The sequence below is a fragment of the Lycium ferocissimum genome, chromosome 9 (genome assembly GCF_029784015.1).
Source record: "Lycium ferocissimum isolate CSIRO_LF1 chromosome 9, AGI_CSIRO_Lferr_CH_V1, whole genome shotgun sequence".
Classification (NCBI taxonomy): domain Eukaryota; kingdom Viridiplantae; phylum Streptophyta; class Magnoliopsida; order Solanales; family Solanaceae; genus Lycium; species Lycium ferocissimum.
Genome location: NC_081350.1, coordinates 24,149,874 through 24,164,405, shown reverse-complemented (window position 1 = coordinate 24,164,405; position 14,532 = coordinate 24,149,874). Strand labels below are relative to the sequence as shown.

Below are 14,532 nucleotides of genomic sequence, written 5' to 3'. Positions count from 1 at the left end.
CAGAAAATAGGCGAAGTGCGTACAAAACCTAAACACCACGATTATATAAAAGAAAATAGTCATATAATGATCTCATATATTTGGTAATGTTGATCTTCTATGCCTTAACATAAAGATCCGATGCTAGAGTGTGTAGCGACCCGTTCGGTCGTTATTGCATTTTTCACCATTTCGCCCCCATTGACCCCTCCCCGAGCCTTATTAGTGCTTTCGCCCGAGGGGACAGGAGGCACGATTCCCTAGGCTTTGGTTGCGCTTTGATGTAATTTTTAGGGAATTTGGCTTTTAAGCGAAAAATCGTTTGACTCACAGTTGACTTTTGGGAAAACGAACCTTTTTCGAAAATCCGTCGATTTCGAGAGGTCTTGACTATCATTTGTGACTGATTGGGGGGCTCGGTTCGATTCCCAATGCACTCGGGTGTGTTTTGAGACGTGTTGAAAAGTTGATTTTAGGTCGTTGGGGATTTGACTTGGACAACGAGACCTCCGTTGGGAATTCCAAGGCCACGAGTGTGTCTGTAACGCGTTCTTTTGTACATTTGCGTATTTGGTTTGTGCCCGGAAAGTTCCAGGATGGTTCCGGGTGTCGATTTCAAGTTTTGAAGACACCAAAATTTTACGTGTTTGGTGAGCGCTATAGTGGTGGCACTATAGTGGTTGAGTGACCGCTATAGTGGTGGGCGCTATAGGGTGACCGCCATAGCGGCTGCTCAATAGCGGCCTGTTGACCGCAAAAGCGGCCGACGGGCAATTCTCTGATTTAAATGCCTTGGAAACCTTTATTTTCTCCCATTCCTTATATTATATTTCCTTAGCATCTCGGAGGCGATTTGAGGAGGGTTTGGTCAGATTTCTCTTGAGGGTAAGTTCTCTAATCTCAATCTCTTCCATTACCTTTCCTAAGTAAGAATCCATGCTAGTAACCCTATAGAATTTGGAGAATAAGAAAGGGTTTTGGGTATCTTTCTAGAATAAGTTGTTAATTATAAAACCTTGATTTGTTGGTGGATTAAACTTGATTAAGCATGGAATTGTTGAGTAGTAACTATGTAAACATGATTCCTTCATTATTAGTGGCAATTTTGTAAGATTTAAAGTTAGGGTTTATACCCAAAATTGGAGTTTTCACCTAGAATCCGAATTTGAGTATTTCATGAGCTAATATAGCTTCTAATTGATGGGAATTGATCACCTAGAGTATAAATTTCATGTTTAAGCTTAGAATCCCTAATATCTCCTTTCTAGTTCATAAATCCCATTCCATGGGTTAGGATTTGGGACTTGAATAGAGAATGATGATTCTTCTTGATTCTAATTCCATATTCGGATATGGCTAGACTTTTATTACTTTGAGGCATAACGAAAGGGAAAGGCGCATGATTGACACTTCGAGTTTGCTGTTCGGCCTTCCAGGTAGGTTACGGCTTACCTTCTGGTTAGACTTCGGTTAGCGAAGCATATGTATAGTTAGTTTGTGTTGGAGAAAACATGTAAACCTTCGGATATGAAGTTGGGTTGGATATTTACTTAGGTTCGGCCTTGTTGTATGATTTGGGGGCTAGCCAACTCGTTGTGTTGTTGACTACCTTGATCTATTTACTTACTGGCTCATTGCGACATTGGGTATTTGTGACTAGTGAAATATCATGACTATGATATTGCAGTGCTACACTTGATTAAGACTAGGGATTAGAATTGTGATTCCATTGTAGCTTATTGTGTAGCCTTATTATTGATATTACTTGTGTGCCCTATGTGGTACTGTTTGAGATTGAATTAGTTGTTGATATTACATTGCATCGTATTCATACTCATTTCCATGATACATTGATATTGCATGGTTATGGTATTGATGATGATAAGTGAGAGAGTGTAGCCTTCGAGGTCTCTACCGGAGAACGTGAAAGAGAGAAGAGAGTCCATTATCCGAGGTCATTTACCGGAGTGGAATGAATGTTGATAAGAGATCTTAGCAGTCATATGCATACTTGAATCATACATTGAACATATATATATATATATATATATATATATATAAAAGCAAATTTGACGGGGGTGATGATGTGGCCTATGATTTTTTTGGAAATACTTGGGAGGTTTTATACTAATTGCGCGACCATTTTATGCTGTGTGATACGGGATAATCGGCAGGAGTGAAGGTGGAAAGGTCGCCTCGAGGCTGTGTGTTACAGAGCAACATAGTACATGGACTTCGCGGGTTCCCCATAGGTCATGACCGTCGAGAAGTGATGTTTCGCTCGAGGCATGTGTGTACACGGTATTGATATATGGCCATTGCATTCATATCATCCATATCATTGCATTGCATTGCACTTGTTATCATCATTGTGATTGGATTGTTATTGTGTTGTGGATACTTTATCGGATACTTGATTGAATATTTTACCGGTTATGATGAATACTTGGACACTTAAGATTAGGTGCTTTAACAATAGGCTTGATCGAATATGATAAGACTGGGAACACTTGGGTTTAGATACTTCACTATAGACTTGATCGGTTATGGAACCTTGTTGGTAGCTGATGGTTTGAATACTGATGTGAATTGCTGATACTTGAGGACTTGATATGTATTGATGAGACTGTATTATACTTGTACTTGATTGTGGGCATGTCTATCTTTCATTTACTTTCTGTATATATGTTAGCTAACTGAGGACGGCCTATGATACCTACCAGTACTTGTTATTTGTATTGACCTGCACTTGTTGCATTCTTTTATGAATACAGAGTACCAGGATATATCTACTTCTACCCCTAGTGGCTGATATTCGAGAATTGTTGATTCGAGTCTCTGCAGGGTGAGCATGAGGACGTTCGTTGCTTGAAGACTCTTCCTATTATTATGTCTCTCTTTCTGAGAGACATGATTTTGAGACTATTACGTATTATTATTCAGACTTGTAGTACTTAGTTTATATGCTATGACCGGACCCGGATCTTTGGGGTGGATTTCTTTTACTTCCGCACTTATTTATATTATATTTGTGAGCCTTCGTTATTTTCCTTTCTTCTGCTATTTTCTATAAATTGTGAATGTTGAGTTAAGGGTTCGCTTACCGAGGTGAGAAAGGTATGTGCCCGCACGACTTAATGAAATTGAGTCGTGACATAGAGCATTTGTAAATGAACCACAAACCCATAACCAAACCATAGAAGTAGTAATAAGTAACAGCCTGATCCTTGGAGAAGCTTTTGAGCTAGAGGCTTCAGGCAAGCGAACAACCAGATCTTTGCTTAGTTGAACAAAAGCAATTAGGAACTAAGAGCAAAATAAAGCCAAGGTAATTTTTGTATATATTTTCAGATGATCTTTACAGTTGAGTACATCTATTTATACTAGAGCTATGGGGTGCATGATCGACAAATCATGCTCTCTTCATTACCCATATTAATGCCAAAGGTAATAAAGGGATATTCATATACTGCCGAGGTATCATAGAGGACTGGTTCGTTTCTTCGAAAAAAAAAGCTCTTCAGTCCTCTATGGTACCCACACGGTATATTCAAAAACAGCCAGGGTATTATAAAGGACTGATTCATTTCTTTAAAAAAAACACTCCTTAGTCCTCTAAGATACCCACAGAGTATATTCATCCACTGCCAGGGTATCATAGAGAACTGGTTCATTTCTTCGAGAAAGGACACTCTTCGTTCCTCTATGATACCCACACGATATATTCCTATACTGACAGGGTATCATAGATGATTGGTTCATTTCGTCGAAAAAAGCACTCATCGGTTCTCTATGATACCCATACGGTATATTCATACACTGCTAGGCTATCATAGAGTACTGGTTCATTTCTTTGAAAAGAAACACTCCTCGGTCCTCTTTGATACCCACACGGTATATTTATATACTGTCAGGGTATCATAAAGACTAGTTCATTTCTTCAGAAAAACACTCCTCAGTCCTCTATGATACCCACACGGTATACTCATATACTGCCAGTGTATCATAAAGGACTGATTCATTCCTTTAAAAAAGAACTCCTCGGTATTTTATGATATCCACATGGTATATATCTATATTGATAGGGTATCATAGAGGACTAATTCATCTCTTTTAGAAAACACAACTTAATCCACTATGATACTCACATGGTATATATCATATACTGACAGGGTATCATAGAAGATTGATTCATTCCTTCAAAAGATACTACTTAGTTCTCTATGATACCTACATGTTATATCATATACTTACGAGTATCATAGAGGATAGTTCATTCCTTCAACAAAAAATCAGTCCTCTATGATACCATCCTAGTATATATCATATACTGAAAGAGTATCATAGATGACAGATTAATTAAAATATTACTCAGTCTACAATGACATACTGATAGGGTATCATAGAGGACTAGTTTATTTTTACAACAACAAAAAAAAAACACTCGTCAATCTTCTATGATACCAACATGGTATATATCTTGTACTATATACTAACAAGTTATCATATAGGGCTGGTTCATTCCTTCTAGAAAAACAATACTCAAACCTCTATGATACCACATTGTATATATCATATACTGACAAGGTATCATGGATGACTGACCCATGTAATATATTATATACTCGCAAGATATCATAGAAGACTAATTTGTTCCTTCAAAAAAAGAGCTTAATAATATATGATTATGATACCTATCTGGTATATATATCATATACTGATGGGATATCATAAAGACTGATTTATTCCTTAAGAATAAAGAATTTATTAAAAAAAATACATCAAATAGAGTTCAAGTCTAATTTTGATATTTTAATTTATATCATTTTAGCACGTTTTATTTGTAAAAATATTCCCAAAAAAAAATATAGAGTCATATTTTAGATATAAATTTTGTTTTCATTTTGTAAAAAATAAATAAATTATAAACATATACTATTGTCTATTAATTTAGATTTTAATATATAAACTAGTGACTTTAGCATTTTTCTAATTATTTATTATTGTAATCTAATTATTTAATTTTTTATATTTTTATTAGTCTAAAGTTAGTTGGTTAATATTTTTATCTTTGAAAGTTTATTTTTATTTTTTTAAAGACAAAATATAATAATAGAAAAAGAAAAAGGAAGAAGATGATCTAACCCAAAAAAGATTAAAAAAAATTAAGAGAAAAAACGAATTAAGAAAGAAAAAAGGGAAAATAACATTGTGTGACTCTTTGGGCCTATTATTTACCCGAAATGGCCCATATTTGGGTTTCTTATCCGAAATGGCCCAATTTCGGGCAAAATGAAATAAACCAAAAAAGATGAAACGCTCTCTCCTCACGTGAACAACACTCTTCCTTTCTCTACACTTCTAAGTGAAGCAACTGCTATCTTGCTAAAATCTCTCCCAACAAAGTAAGTTTTCTTCTTCTTCTCAATTTCTTTCCGCCATTGTTGTTCTAATTTTGTGCTTCATTTTCGTTTTCTCTTTTATATGTGCCTTCACAGTAGCATTTTTCTTTTACAACTGAATAAGCTTCTTCTACCCTTTTATTAAGGTCTTCAACAGCCAATTTCTATTTGGTTTTGAGTTAGGTATTTGATTTTGCTTTTTAAAGTGTTTTTAGTTTGGTTTAGGATTTACCTTTGGTGTTATTTAGGGTATGTTGGTTTTGATTTTCTAAGCTAATAGGAGTATACTTTACTTGCATGCATTGTTTTAGTTGCTTTTTTGTGTTGATTTCAGATGGTGATTGTTTCTGTGAGCTTCTTTTGTGCATCTTCATTTTTTATGATCCTCATCTTTATCTTTTATCTGTTTTTTCAGTAGGTGTGTGCGGAAATGTGCTCAAGTAATCGTCGTGGTAATAATGATAATGAAGACGATGATTTTGAGACCCCTGTTTCTCCTCGTGAACAGAAAAGCATTAGAAGTACCATTTCGCGCAGCGAAGCAAACATTAAATACGGTAAAGTAGGCAAGAGAAAGCCGAGAACGACAATGCAAACAGTAAAAAGAAAAAGAAGAAGGTTCCTGCTCTAGCCGAAAAGAAGGTATTCTGGCTTTTGTGTAATGAGTCTTTGATTCACATATTTTGTTCTAGCTTTATCTTATTCACTTATTTAGCTTTGTATAAACTGGTATAACTATGTATATCTGAACCTTGGTGCTATTTTTGAATGATTTTCCTGTTTTCTAGTCGAGGACCTATACTCGTATAAACTGGTATAGCTATGTATATCTGAACTTGGTGCTATTTTGAATGAGTTCCCTCTGTTCTAGTGGGGACTTATACTTGTATAAACTAATATAAATATGTATATCTAAACTGAAATTTGGTATATTATTCTCTCTTCCGATTAATTCTCACTATTTCTTATTTTATTTTTCCATGTTTAGGTTGGTGAGTACTATCTAGAAGTTGCTAAACATTTCCAAACCAGGATTAGTTGTCATACAAACACAGAGATTGTCAGCATTCTGAAGCAATACTTGACTGAAAAACAGCAACAAATGTTGAATGGAGGCAAGTCGAGGAAGTAGCCAAAACAACTATCCCGAAACATTTGTTGCTGTTTTTCAGTCAAGTATTGCACTCAATGGTAACACCTTGCGGTTTGGCATTCGAGAATTTGCTTTGGTTACTGGGTTGAAATGTTACGAAGATGATAACACTATGTATGATGAGCCAGAAGTCAACAGGTTACTGAAAGAGTATTTTACCGGAGATGGAAAAAAATCAGTAATGAGGGAGAGTTTGCTTGATCGCTTCAAGCAAAAGGGTTGGAAATCAGATGAGGATGCGCTCAAAATGGCCATACTAGTATTCGTCCACCATTTCCTTTTCTCTGGTGCTAATAAGCATAGCATATTAAAAAAAGATTTTGATATAGTTGAAAGTGGTCAGTATCAGAGGTATGTATGGGGCATAAAAGTATTTGAAGACATGTCCAGAACAATGAGGGATAAACTGCGTGCCAAGTTGACAATGTACAGGCTCGGGGGTTTGCCACTTGCATTCCAAGTATGGCTTTATGAGTGTTGCTCCACGGTTGACAAAACTCTAGCATCTCGTGTTGGCAATAGTGTGCAACGCATTCTTAACTGGCAAGTTGAAGAAGCTCCGACGTTTGTGGACCTAACTAGTGGGAAACTCATGACTAGTATTTACCAGGTAAAGTTCTTGTTTGCTATTTGATATATGTTTATGATTGTAGTTTGAGAAAAGCATTTCTGAATGTGATAGATTGTTGTTATTTAAATCTATATATGTCATGTATAATCATGTATACGTCATAGTCGGAAATGAGATAGTGACATGTATACATGATTATACATGGCTTATACAAAAAATTGAGATATGACTATGTATAATCATGTATACAAGATACGCAGATTCCATTTTCTTTTGTATAAATCATTTATAATCATGTATATGTTACATTTTTTCTTACTTTAATTTGTGTTTATATCAATTTAATTTTTTTTATTGTTGTAGTTGGAGTACCAGAACCTTACCCCTAGCAGTGAAGAGATATCAAGGCTGAATCTTGCGGCATTTTTTAAAGATGTCAATTTTGATCTTCCATTGGAAGAAGATGTGCCTACCTTTGACAATAATCATTCTAACGTTGCATCCCCAGTTCATCCACAGAAGCAACAGCCTCGTCCGAGATGCAATAGTTTTGCAAGCCCTGATAGTTTGAAGGCTGAAATTAGTGAGTTGAGGGTTGACGTCAGAGAGGTATTGTATTAACTTGTGCCTTTTCCAGTTTGTTGTATACATATGCTTTGTTGGATTAACTTTTGTCATTTTTTTTTTGTTCTCTAGCTTACCAAAAAAGTTGTGGTACTCAACGATTATATGGTTTCTTCCTTTGAAAAACTCTTCAACTTGTTTGATTCCAAGGCAAAAAAAGAAAAAAGAGGATGGCGTTCCTGTTTCTAAGGTACCCTTTTTCCAGATTTTATTTCCTTCTGTTTTTAAAAAAATAATATGTAACCTCAATTCTGTGTTATTTTTATTAGAAACGTCAAAGTGTTGATGATGATGATACATATGACCACGACGGGTATCAACATTTCGATGATCATGACTTTGCCGCGAATGTTCCTGAAGGAAATATGTCTGCTGAGGAAACTAAGTCTCGTGTCAAGGAAAATGAGGGAGTTACTGGTGGTGAGGCAAATGAGGGAGTTACTGGTGGTGAAGCAAACGAGGGAGTTACTGGTGGTTTTTCTAGTATATATTTCCTCACCTTCTGAATTACATAATTATCTTTTATTTGTATAACTTATAATATACCTTTCTCTGTCTTAGGGGCAGAGGAAACACCTGTTGTGAATGAGTGAAACATAGGTCATGTCAATGAACTCACTGATGAAGTTTTGGCCAAGTTAAACATGTCCCAAATTGTGCTTCATAGGCAACATGCCAATAAAGAAGACATGACACCCGAAGAATTGGCTCGGAAAAAGTTTCCACCAAAATGTGTTTCTTCTCCATTTGTGATAGATTTTGGTTCTGATATAAGTGGCACATCAAAGTCAGCGCCCAAGTGCATTTTTGAGGAGAAGTATCCTTTTGTGAACAACATTGATAAGTTTGATCCCTATTCACCTGAGGGTAGAGCATTTGCTGAGTTTGTTGATGATGGGATGATTTCAACACAAAGGTAGCTTCATTGTTTTAAGATTTTTCTTTTCTTTTTACAATGATCCGTATGTGTTGATTATTTTTCATTTTCATGATTTTAAAGCGCCAAAGATATTTATCCCGAGGAAAAAACAATCTGCCCGTGCCTTTTTTTGGATCAATTTATGTGAGGAAGAGGGATTGGTTCCACACAATTTCATACAGTGGTCAACTTTTATCTGATGAGGTATGTGATTTTCTTATAATTTTCAATGTTTCTGCTGCTGCGGGTAGTTCAGGGTGGAGTTTAGTTGCTGTTTAGCAAGTTCTAAAGTTTCTCTGGGTTGATTCACTAATGATTGTTACTTTACTTCTACTTTCCGGTCTCAGCACATTGATGTCATATTTTACTATTTGAGAAAAAAGGGTAAATATGATCTTACTGTTGCTATGCGGTTCATGACAACTGACTGGTTTTTAGGTGGGAAGATTGCTGAGTTCTATGAAAAGTATGTCAAGGCTAACCATGACGCTGCTATTATTCCTGAAGTTAATGAGATATCTCAGTATATTCAAGGTTTTTACTGTGACGCAAATGTACCATAGGACACAGTTGACCGTGTGTTAATTCCGTTTCATGTCAAGCGTGGAAAAAAAGATACAGGTCATTGGGTCTTGGGTGTGCTTACGTTCAAGGATAGGTGCATTCACGTATATGACTCTAACCGTGGTGCTTTGAATGATTCTTTTGTTACAAAAGCACTGTTGCCTTTTGCATTCATGATACCTCAATTCTTGACGAGTACTGGATTCTATGGCAAGAGGAGCGACATTGATTTCAAAAGTGATACATATGCTGATAAAGCACTATCTGACCCGTTGTTGGTCAATTTGGTCACTGGCCTGCCACATCAGTTCAATGCGTAAGTTCTTTTTTTTTTTAATATCGTTTTAGTCACGATATTTTGTGTATCTACAGTAGCTTATGGGAAATTTGGTGCATGCAGGGATTGTGGCGCTTTTATTGCTGCCTTTGCTAAGCATTTCATCATGGGGAAAAAAATAGACAAGAAGAATTTTGACATCGACACATATCGCGCAAGAATTGGATCCCAGTTGTGGCAATATGGATTGAAGAAACAACAGCTTGGTGTCATGAGCGATGATGAGGTCAAGGGCAGGAGCGACAAGAAGAAGAGGAAGAAGAAGAGGGGGCGGCCAAAAAAGCCGAGGAACGTAGTTAATTTGTAGTTTCAGTGTACTTATTAGGAGTGTTTGATGTTCTGTTTTGTTTTGATGTTCTGTTTTGTTAAAGTACATCTTTTGATGAATCACAGTACCTTTTTGCTATTCGCAAAAGCAAAAAACTACTGACTAGTCAGTTTGTTATGGATTTTTGGTGTAATTGACTCTTGTAAAAATCTGAAAGCATGGACCAATTATGGAATTATGGCTTTGTATTTGATTTCTCTTACTGAATTATTGTTAGTCAGAGGCTGGTTGACATGTTGTTAGTATGATTTAGTCACTGATAGTACTGTAAGGAATTTTTCATGAGAATTTCATATGCAGGTTTATACATTGTTAATGCACGCATATATAGGGTTATACGTTATTATACTTCACTTGTATACACAGGAATTTGTCATGGGAACTTCATATACAGGTTTATACATTGTTTATACACATATATACAGGGTTATACGTTATCATACTTCACTTGTATACAGAGGAATTTTTCATGAGAAGGTTTATACATTGTTTATACACACATATACATGGTTATACGTTATTATACTTCACTTGTATACACAGAAATTTGTCACGAGAACTGCATATGTAGGTTTATATATTGTTTATACACACATATACAGGGTTATACGTTATTATACTTCATTTGTATACACAGGAATTTGTCACGGGAACTGCATATGCAGGTTTATACATTATTTATACACACATATACAGGGTTATACGTTATGTATACGCAGGAATTTGTCACGGGAACTTCATATGCAGGTTTATAAACTGCATATGCGGGTTTATACATTGTTATACGCACATATACAGGGTTATACATTATTATACTTCGATGTATACAAAATTTATACAAAGTTATACATAGATTATATAGTCTTGAGGCTACATATTGGTGATTATACACCTAGTAACTTAGAAAGAAACAAAAATGAAGGTTTATTTGACTTGCCACTCGATACCAACAAATACTATACGTGGGCAGTTAAAATACTATACATGGGCAGCTAGAGCAGCTAGAGTAAACACATGCAACCAATAAGATTCAAGGAATTAACAAGAAAATAAGCAGCTAAAGAGAAATATATTTTCAACATTGTGGCATAGTCTAACTTGAAATGCTTAGTCACGCTTCAAAAGCACTACTCAATTGTTGCTATGAATTTTAAGTACTCAACATGGTTCTAACGACAAGAAACGTAAACATAAAGTCTAGTGTTTCAAACTAAGTTCTTTGGTATATTTTTGCATGTTTTCCTATTGTGACCAGCTTATCCACACCGCCCACATGAAAGCTTAGCCCTCTTCTTCTTATTGTTATTATTATCCGTCTCCGAAGCCAGTTTGTATCTCTTGATTTTTGGCCTTTCAGCCCTTCTCTTCCCTTCTGGTAGTAAGACCACATTCTCCATGACCTCTCTAGGGACAAGCCATGTAGTCTCATCTGGAATAGGATTCACAGGAATTTCCCATGTTTTCATGAGATAATCCTTCTTGTAGTAGAAAGAGCAGAATTGGATTGGGTCCATTCCATTGTGCTTTATAACTGCCCAAGCGTGCGAGCATGGCAATTCGTTCATTTGAAATCTCTTACAACTGCATGTTCCCTCTCCGAGATCCACTATGTTTATCCTTTTGCCTTCAACCATTGTATATAACTAGTCCGTAGAAGGTATTGCCTACAGTTTTTTCAAGAAAACAGAAGACATTTATTATGGATGCAATTCTGTAATACAATGAAATATTGTACATAAGTTTTTACCGTCGTGTTTGGCGAATTCTTGACTCGGAGGTCATGATTGCAATCATATTTTTCTTCAACTTCTTGCTGTACATTTTGCCAAGCTCTGTAGACTTTGTTGCTTGTTTTCTATTTTCGTAGCTCCATTGTGTCATCAACTTTGTCAAATACTCTAGCAAACGTCTTACTGGAAGCTCTCTGGCAAATTTGTTTGGCGAATTCATTGACTCAGCTATATTGGAGGTCATGAAAATTGTCCTTTTCACTTATACAATCGATAAAAAATATACACAATTATAGACCACCGTTCATACCCACATTGACCAAATAAGGTTGCACTCGCCGATCAATTTTATTCAATTCGTTCATGTAGTGTTCACACCTTTCAGTGGTGTAAGCCTTAGCCAAAGCAAAAAATATCGGTCTCGCTTTTTCCTTATTTTTCCTGAATAGATCCTTGACGTTGTTCCACAAATGGTAGATGCAGAAACAACGAGGCACTTCGGGTAAACAACATGTTGCATTCTGGATGCTATCATGTCTATCTGAAACAATATACATTCCTTCCCGAACCCCAAAAGTATTCTTCAATTGCATGAAGAACCATCCCCAAGATGCATCATTTTCTGAGTCGACGAGTGCATAGGCTAGCGGAAGGATATTCCCTGTTTAGACAGAATATACACACTTATACAGACAGTATAGAAAAATATACACACTTATACATGTTTTATACAAGTATATACAAACTGAAACTACCATTAAGAGAAAGGAATCTTGATATAGTGTACTCACCAGCTGCGTCCAGTGTACAAGCAGTCAATATAGTCCCCCTATATGCTGCTTTAAGAAAGCTCCTATCAACCACCATTACTGGCCTACTATATTCCCAACCCTTGATAGATGAATACAGGGAAACAAATGCGTAAAGGAAGCATCCCTCATCCGACTTATGCAACCTTGTAACCATTCCTGGATTTGTGTACTCCAACATATACAGGTATGACGGCAACTCCCCATAAGATACACTAGGTTTCCCTCTTACTATTTCCATTGCCTTTTCTTTAGCTCTCCACGCTTTCATATAGTTCAACTTAACCCCGTGCTCCCTTTGCATGTCACTTATTATATCTTTTGGAGTGTAATTTCTTTTCGAATCAGAAAGTTTATCCACAACAAAACCAGCAACTACAACCGAAGTAGCTTGACGTTGCGTTAAGTATCTTTCAGAAAATGAACATGTATTAACATTATTGAAATGCCTCACTTTGAATATTTTTCCCATGTGCACAGCTGAAGATTTGAAACTCCAATCACAGTTGTCATCCACACAAGAGAGGTGATACCTAGTAGTAAATAATTGAAACTTCTTAATACAAATTTATACAAAAATATCCATAAACACATCCGCAAAGCACATACATACAGTACACGAATTACTCTATCAACATACGTACTGTTCATATATACAAATATATAATGGAATATACAATTTTATACCATACCTTGTTGCACTTGATCTCTTCACCTTAAACTGGAACTTCTTGTGCAGGGCATAGTTTTTCATTACACTAGCAAGTGTCTCCTTGTTTATGTAAATTTGATCCTCCGCAACATATTTTTGTAAAACGTTTTCTATTATACCACAATCATTGCTTTCATTTTCACTAATTCCTTCATCATTCTCAGAATCAATTTCATCATTCTCAAACTCAATCATATTTATTGTATATGCATCATCAATCTCTTGTATAAGTCCACCTCTACCTAAGCCCACTGAATCTGTAGTAGCAAAATTACTATCCAAACAACCAACACCAATTGACACCTTCTTCACTGTTATACACAATGGATAGGCAGCGAATTCTGAATTTTTTTTTCTTCAATTCAAAAAATGCACGTACGCTAGTGTCATTGTGAATTAGCATAGGCGGTAAACCATCATTCGGAATGAACTTGATCTCTATGATATTCAATTCAGAATCAACCTCGATCTGTTTTGAAATTGCTAATACTAAGTTCTCAAAATTGAAACTAGATTCGATAACAACACAATGCCCAACGAAATTGACAAATCTATTTTCAAAATTCCATTCACCACTATGCTGAATGTGTATAGGATAAACTTCCATCGCATAAAATTGAATCGAAATCAATGTTTTCTCTTACTTTTAATCGAAGAATCTTTGAAAATTACTAATAATCAAGGAAAAAGTAAAGCAAAATCTACATGCAGATTTGAAGGAGATATTCAATCGCAGAATTGAAAGGAGAAATCGAAGAACCTAAAATCACGATTTTATTGCCATATACAATTGTTTTGGAGAAAATCATGGAAAATCTTCCACAAAATCTTCGTAGGGATTTGGAGGAGAAATTGAAGGAAGTTACTTTTTGAGCTGCAAGAGAATAAGCCGTTATTTGAATATATTCAGCCTCTTTTATAGCTGGGCCATGATTTGTTGGGCCGCAGGTTTGTAATACAAAATATGGGCTATTCCCATGTAATTTTGGCTCTTAAATTGATTATTAGTGAAATTTTCCCAAGAAAAAAAGCAGAACGAAAAGAAGAAAATAAATAATAGAAATGTCAGCAAAGTACATCGACAATTAATGAAGGAGAAAGGATAGAGAGAGATTAAAAAAAACAAAAGGACAAAAGCAATAAAGGAGCAGATATTTCATTACCATAAAAGAATACTTACCTCTAAGCAAAGGTCTCGTACACACAGTAGAAATGTTAGGCAACTCGGATAAATTGTTTGGCTTAACGGGCATTTCAGGTAAATAGTTTATGTGCGGGCAAACTTTGGTAAATATTTTGCCTTTGTGGGGCAGTTTGTGTAGCTTTCCCTAATTAAACTGATTAATATTTCTTAACCAGATTCTCCTGCAGAATTATTTGGAGAAAAAATCATAAGAAAATTCC

The 14,532-nt window shown here is 35.7% G+C and overlaps 3 protein-coding genes across 3 annotated transcripts; 1 reads left to right on the top strand and 2 right to left on the bottom strand.

The window, feature by feature from the left end:
• The first annotated feature begins 6,490 nt into the window (after positions 1 to 6,490).
• On the top strand, positions 6,491 to 10,070 carry LOC132031696 (uncharacterized). Its single transcript, XM_059421635.1, has 6 exons — positions 6,491 to 7,144; positions 7,469 to 7,714; positions 7,802 to 7,919; positions 7,999 to 8,212; positions 8,291 to 9,528; positions 9,613 to 10,070. Exons 1-3 carry the CDS (start codon positions 6,491 to 6,493, stop codon positions 7,916 to 7,918), a joined length of 1,017 nt encoding a protein of 338 aa, XP_059277618.1. The 3' UTR covers position 7,919; positions 7,999 to 8,212; positions 8,291 to 9,528; positions 9,613 to 10,070.
• A 1,063-nt stretch (positions 10,071 to 11,133) lies between these two features.
• LOC132031695 (uncharacterized) lies at positions 11,134 to 11,511 on the bottom strand. Its single transcript, XM_059421634.1, has one exon. The coding sequence runs from the start codon at positions 11,509 to 11,511 to the stop codon at positions 11,134 to 11,136; it is 378 nt and encodes a 125-aa protein (XP_059277617.1).
• A 386-nt stretch (positions 11,512 to 11,897) lies between these two features.
• On the bottom strand, positions 11,898 to 14,218 carry LOC132031694 (uncharacterized). The gene is made up of 3 exons (XM_059421633.1): positions 13,109 to 14,218; positions 12,399 to 12,949; positions 11,898 to 12,268 (listed from the first exon to the last, which is right to left on the bottom strand). Exons 1-3 carry the CDS (start codon positions 13,321 to 13,323, stop codon positions 11,898 to 11,900), a joined length of 1,137 nt encoding a protein of 378 aa, XP_059277616.1. The 5' UTR covers positions 13,324 to 14,218.
• Positions 14,219 to 14,532: the final 314 nt, after the last annotated feature.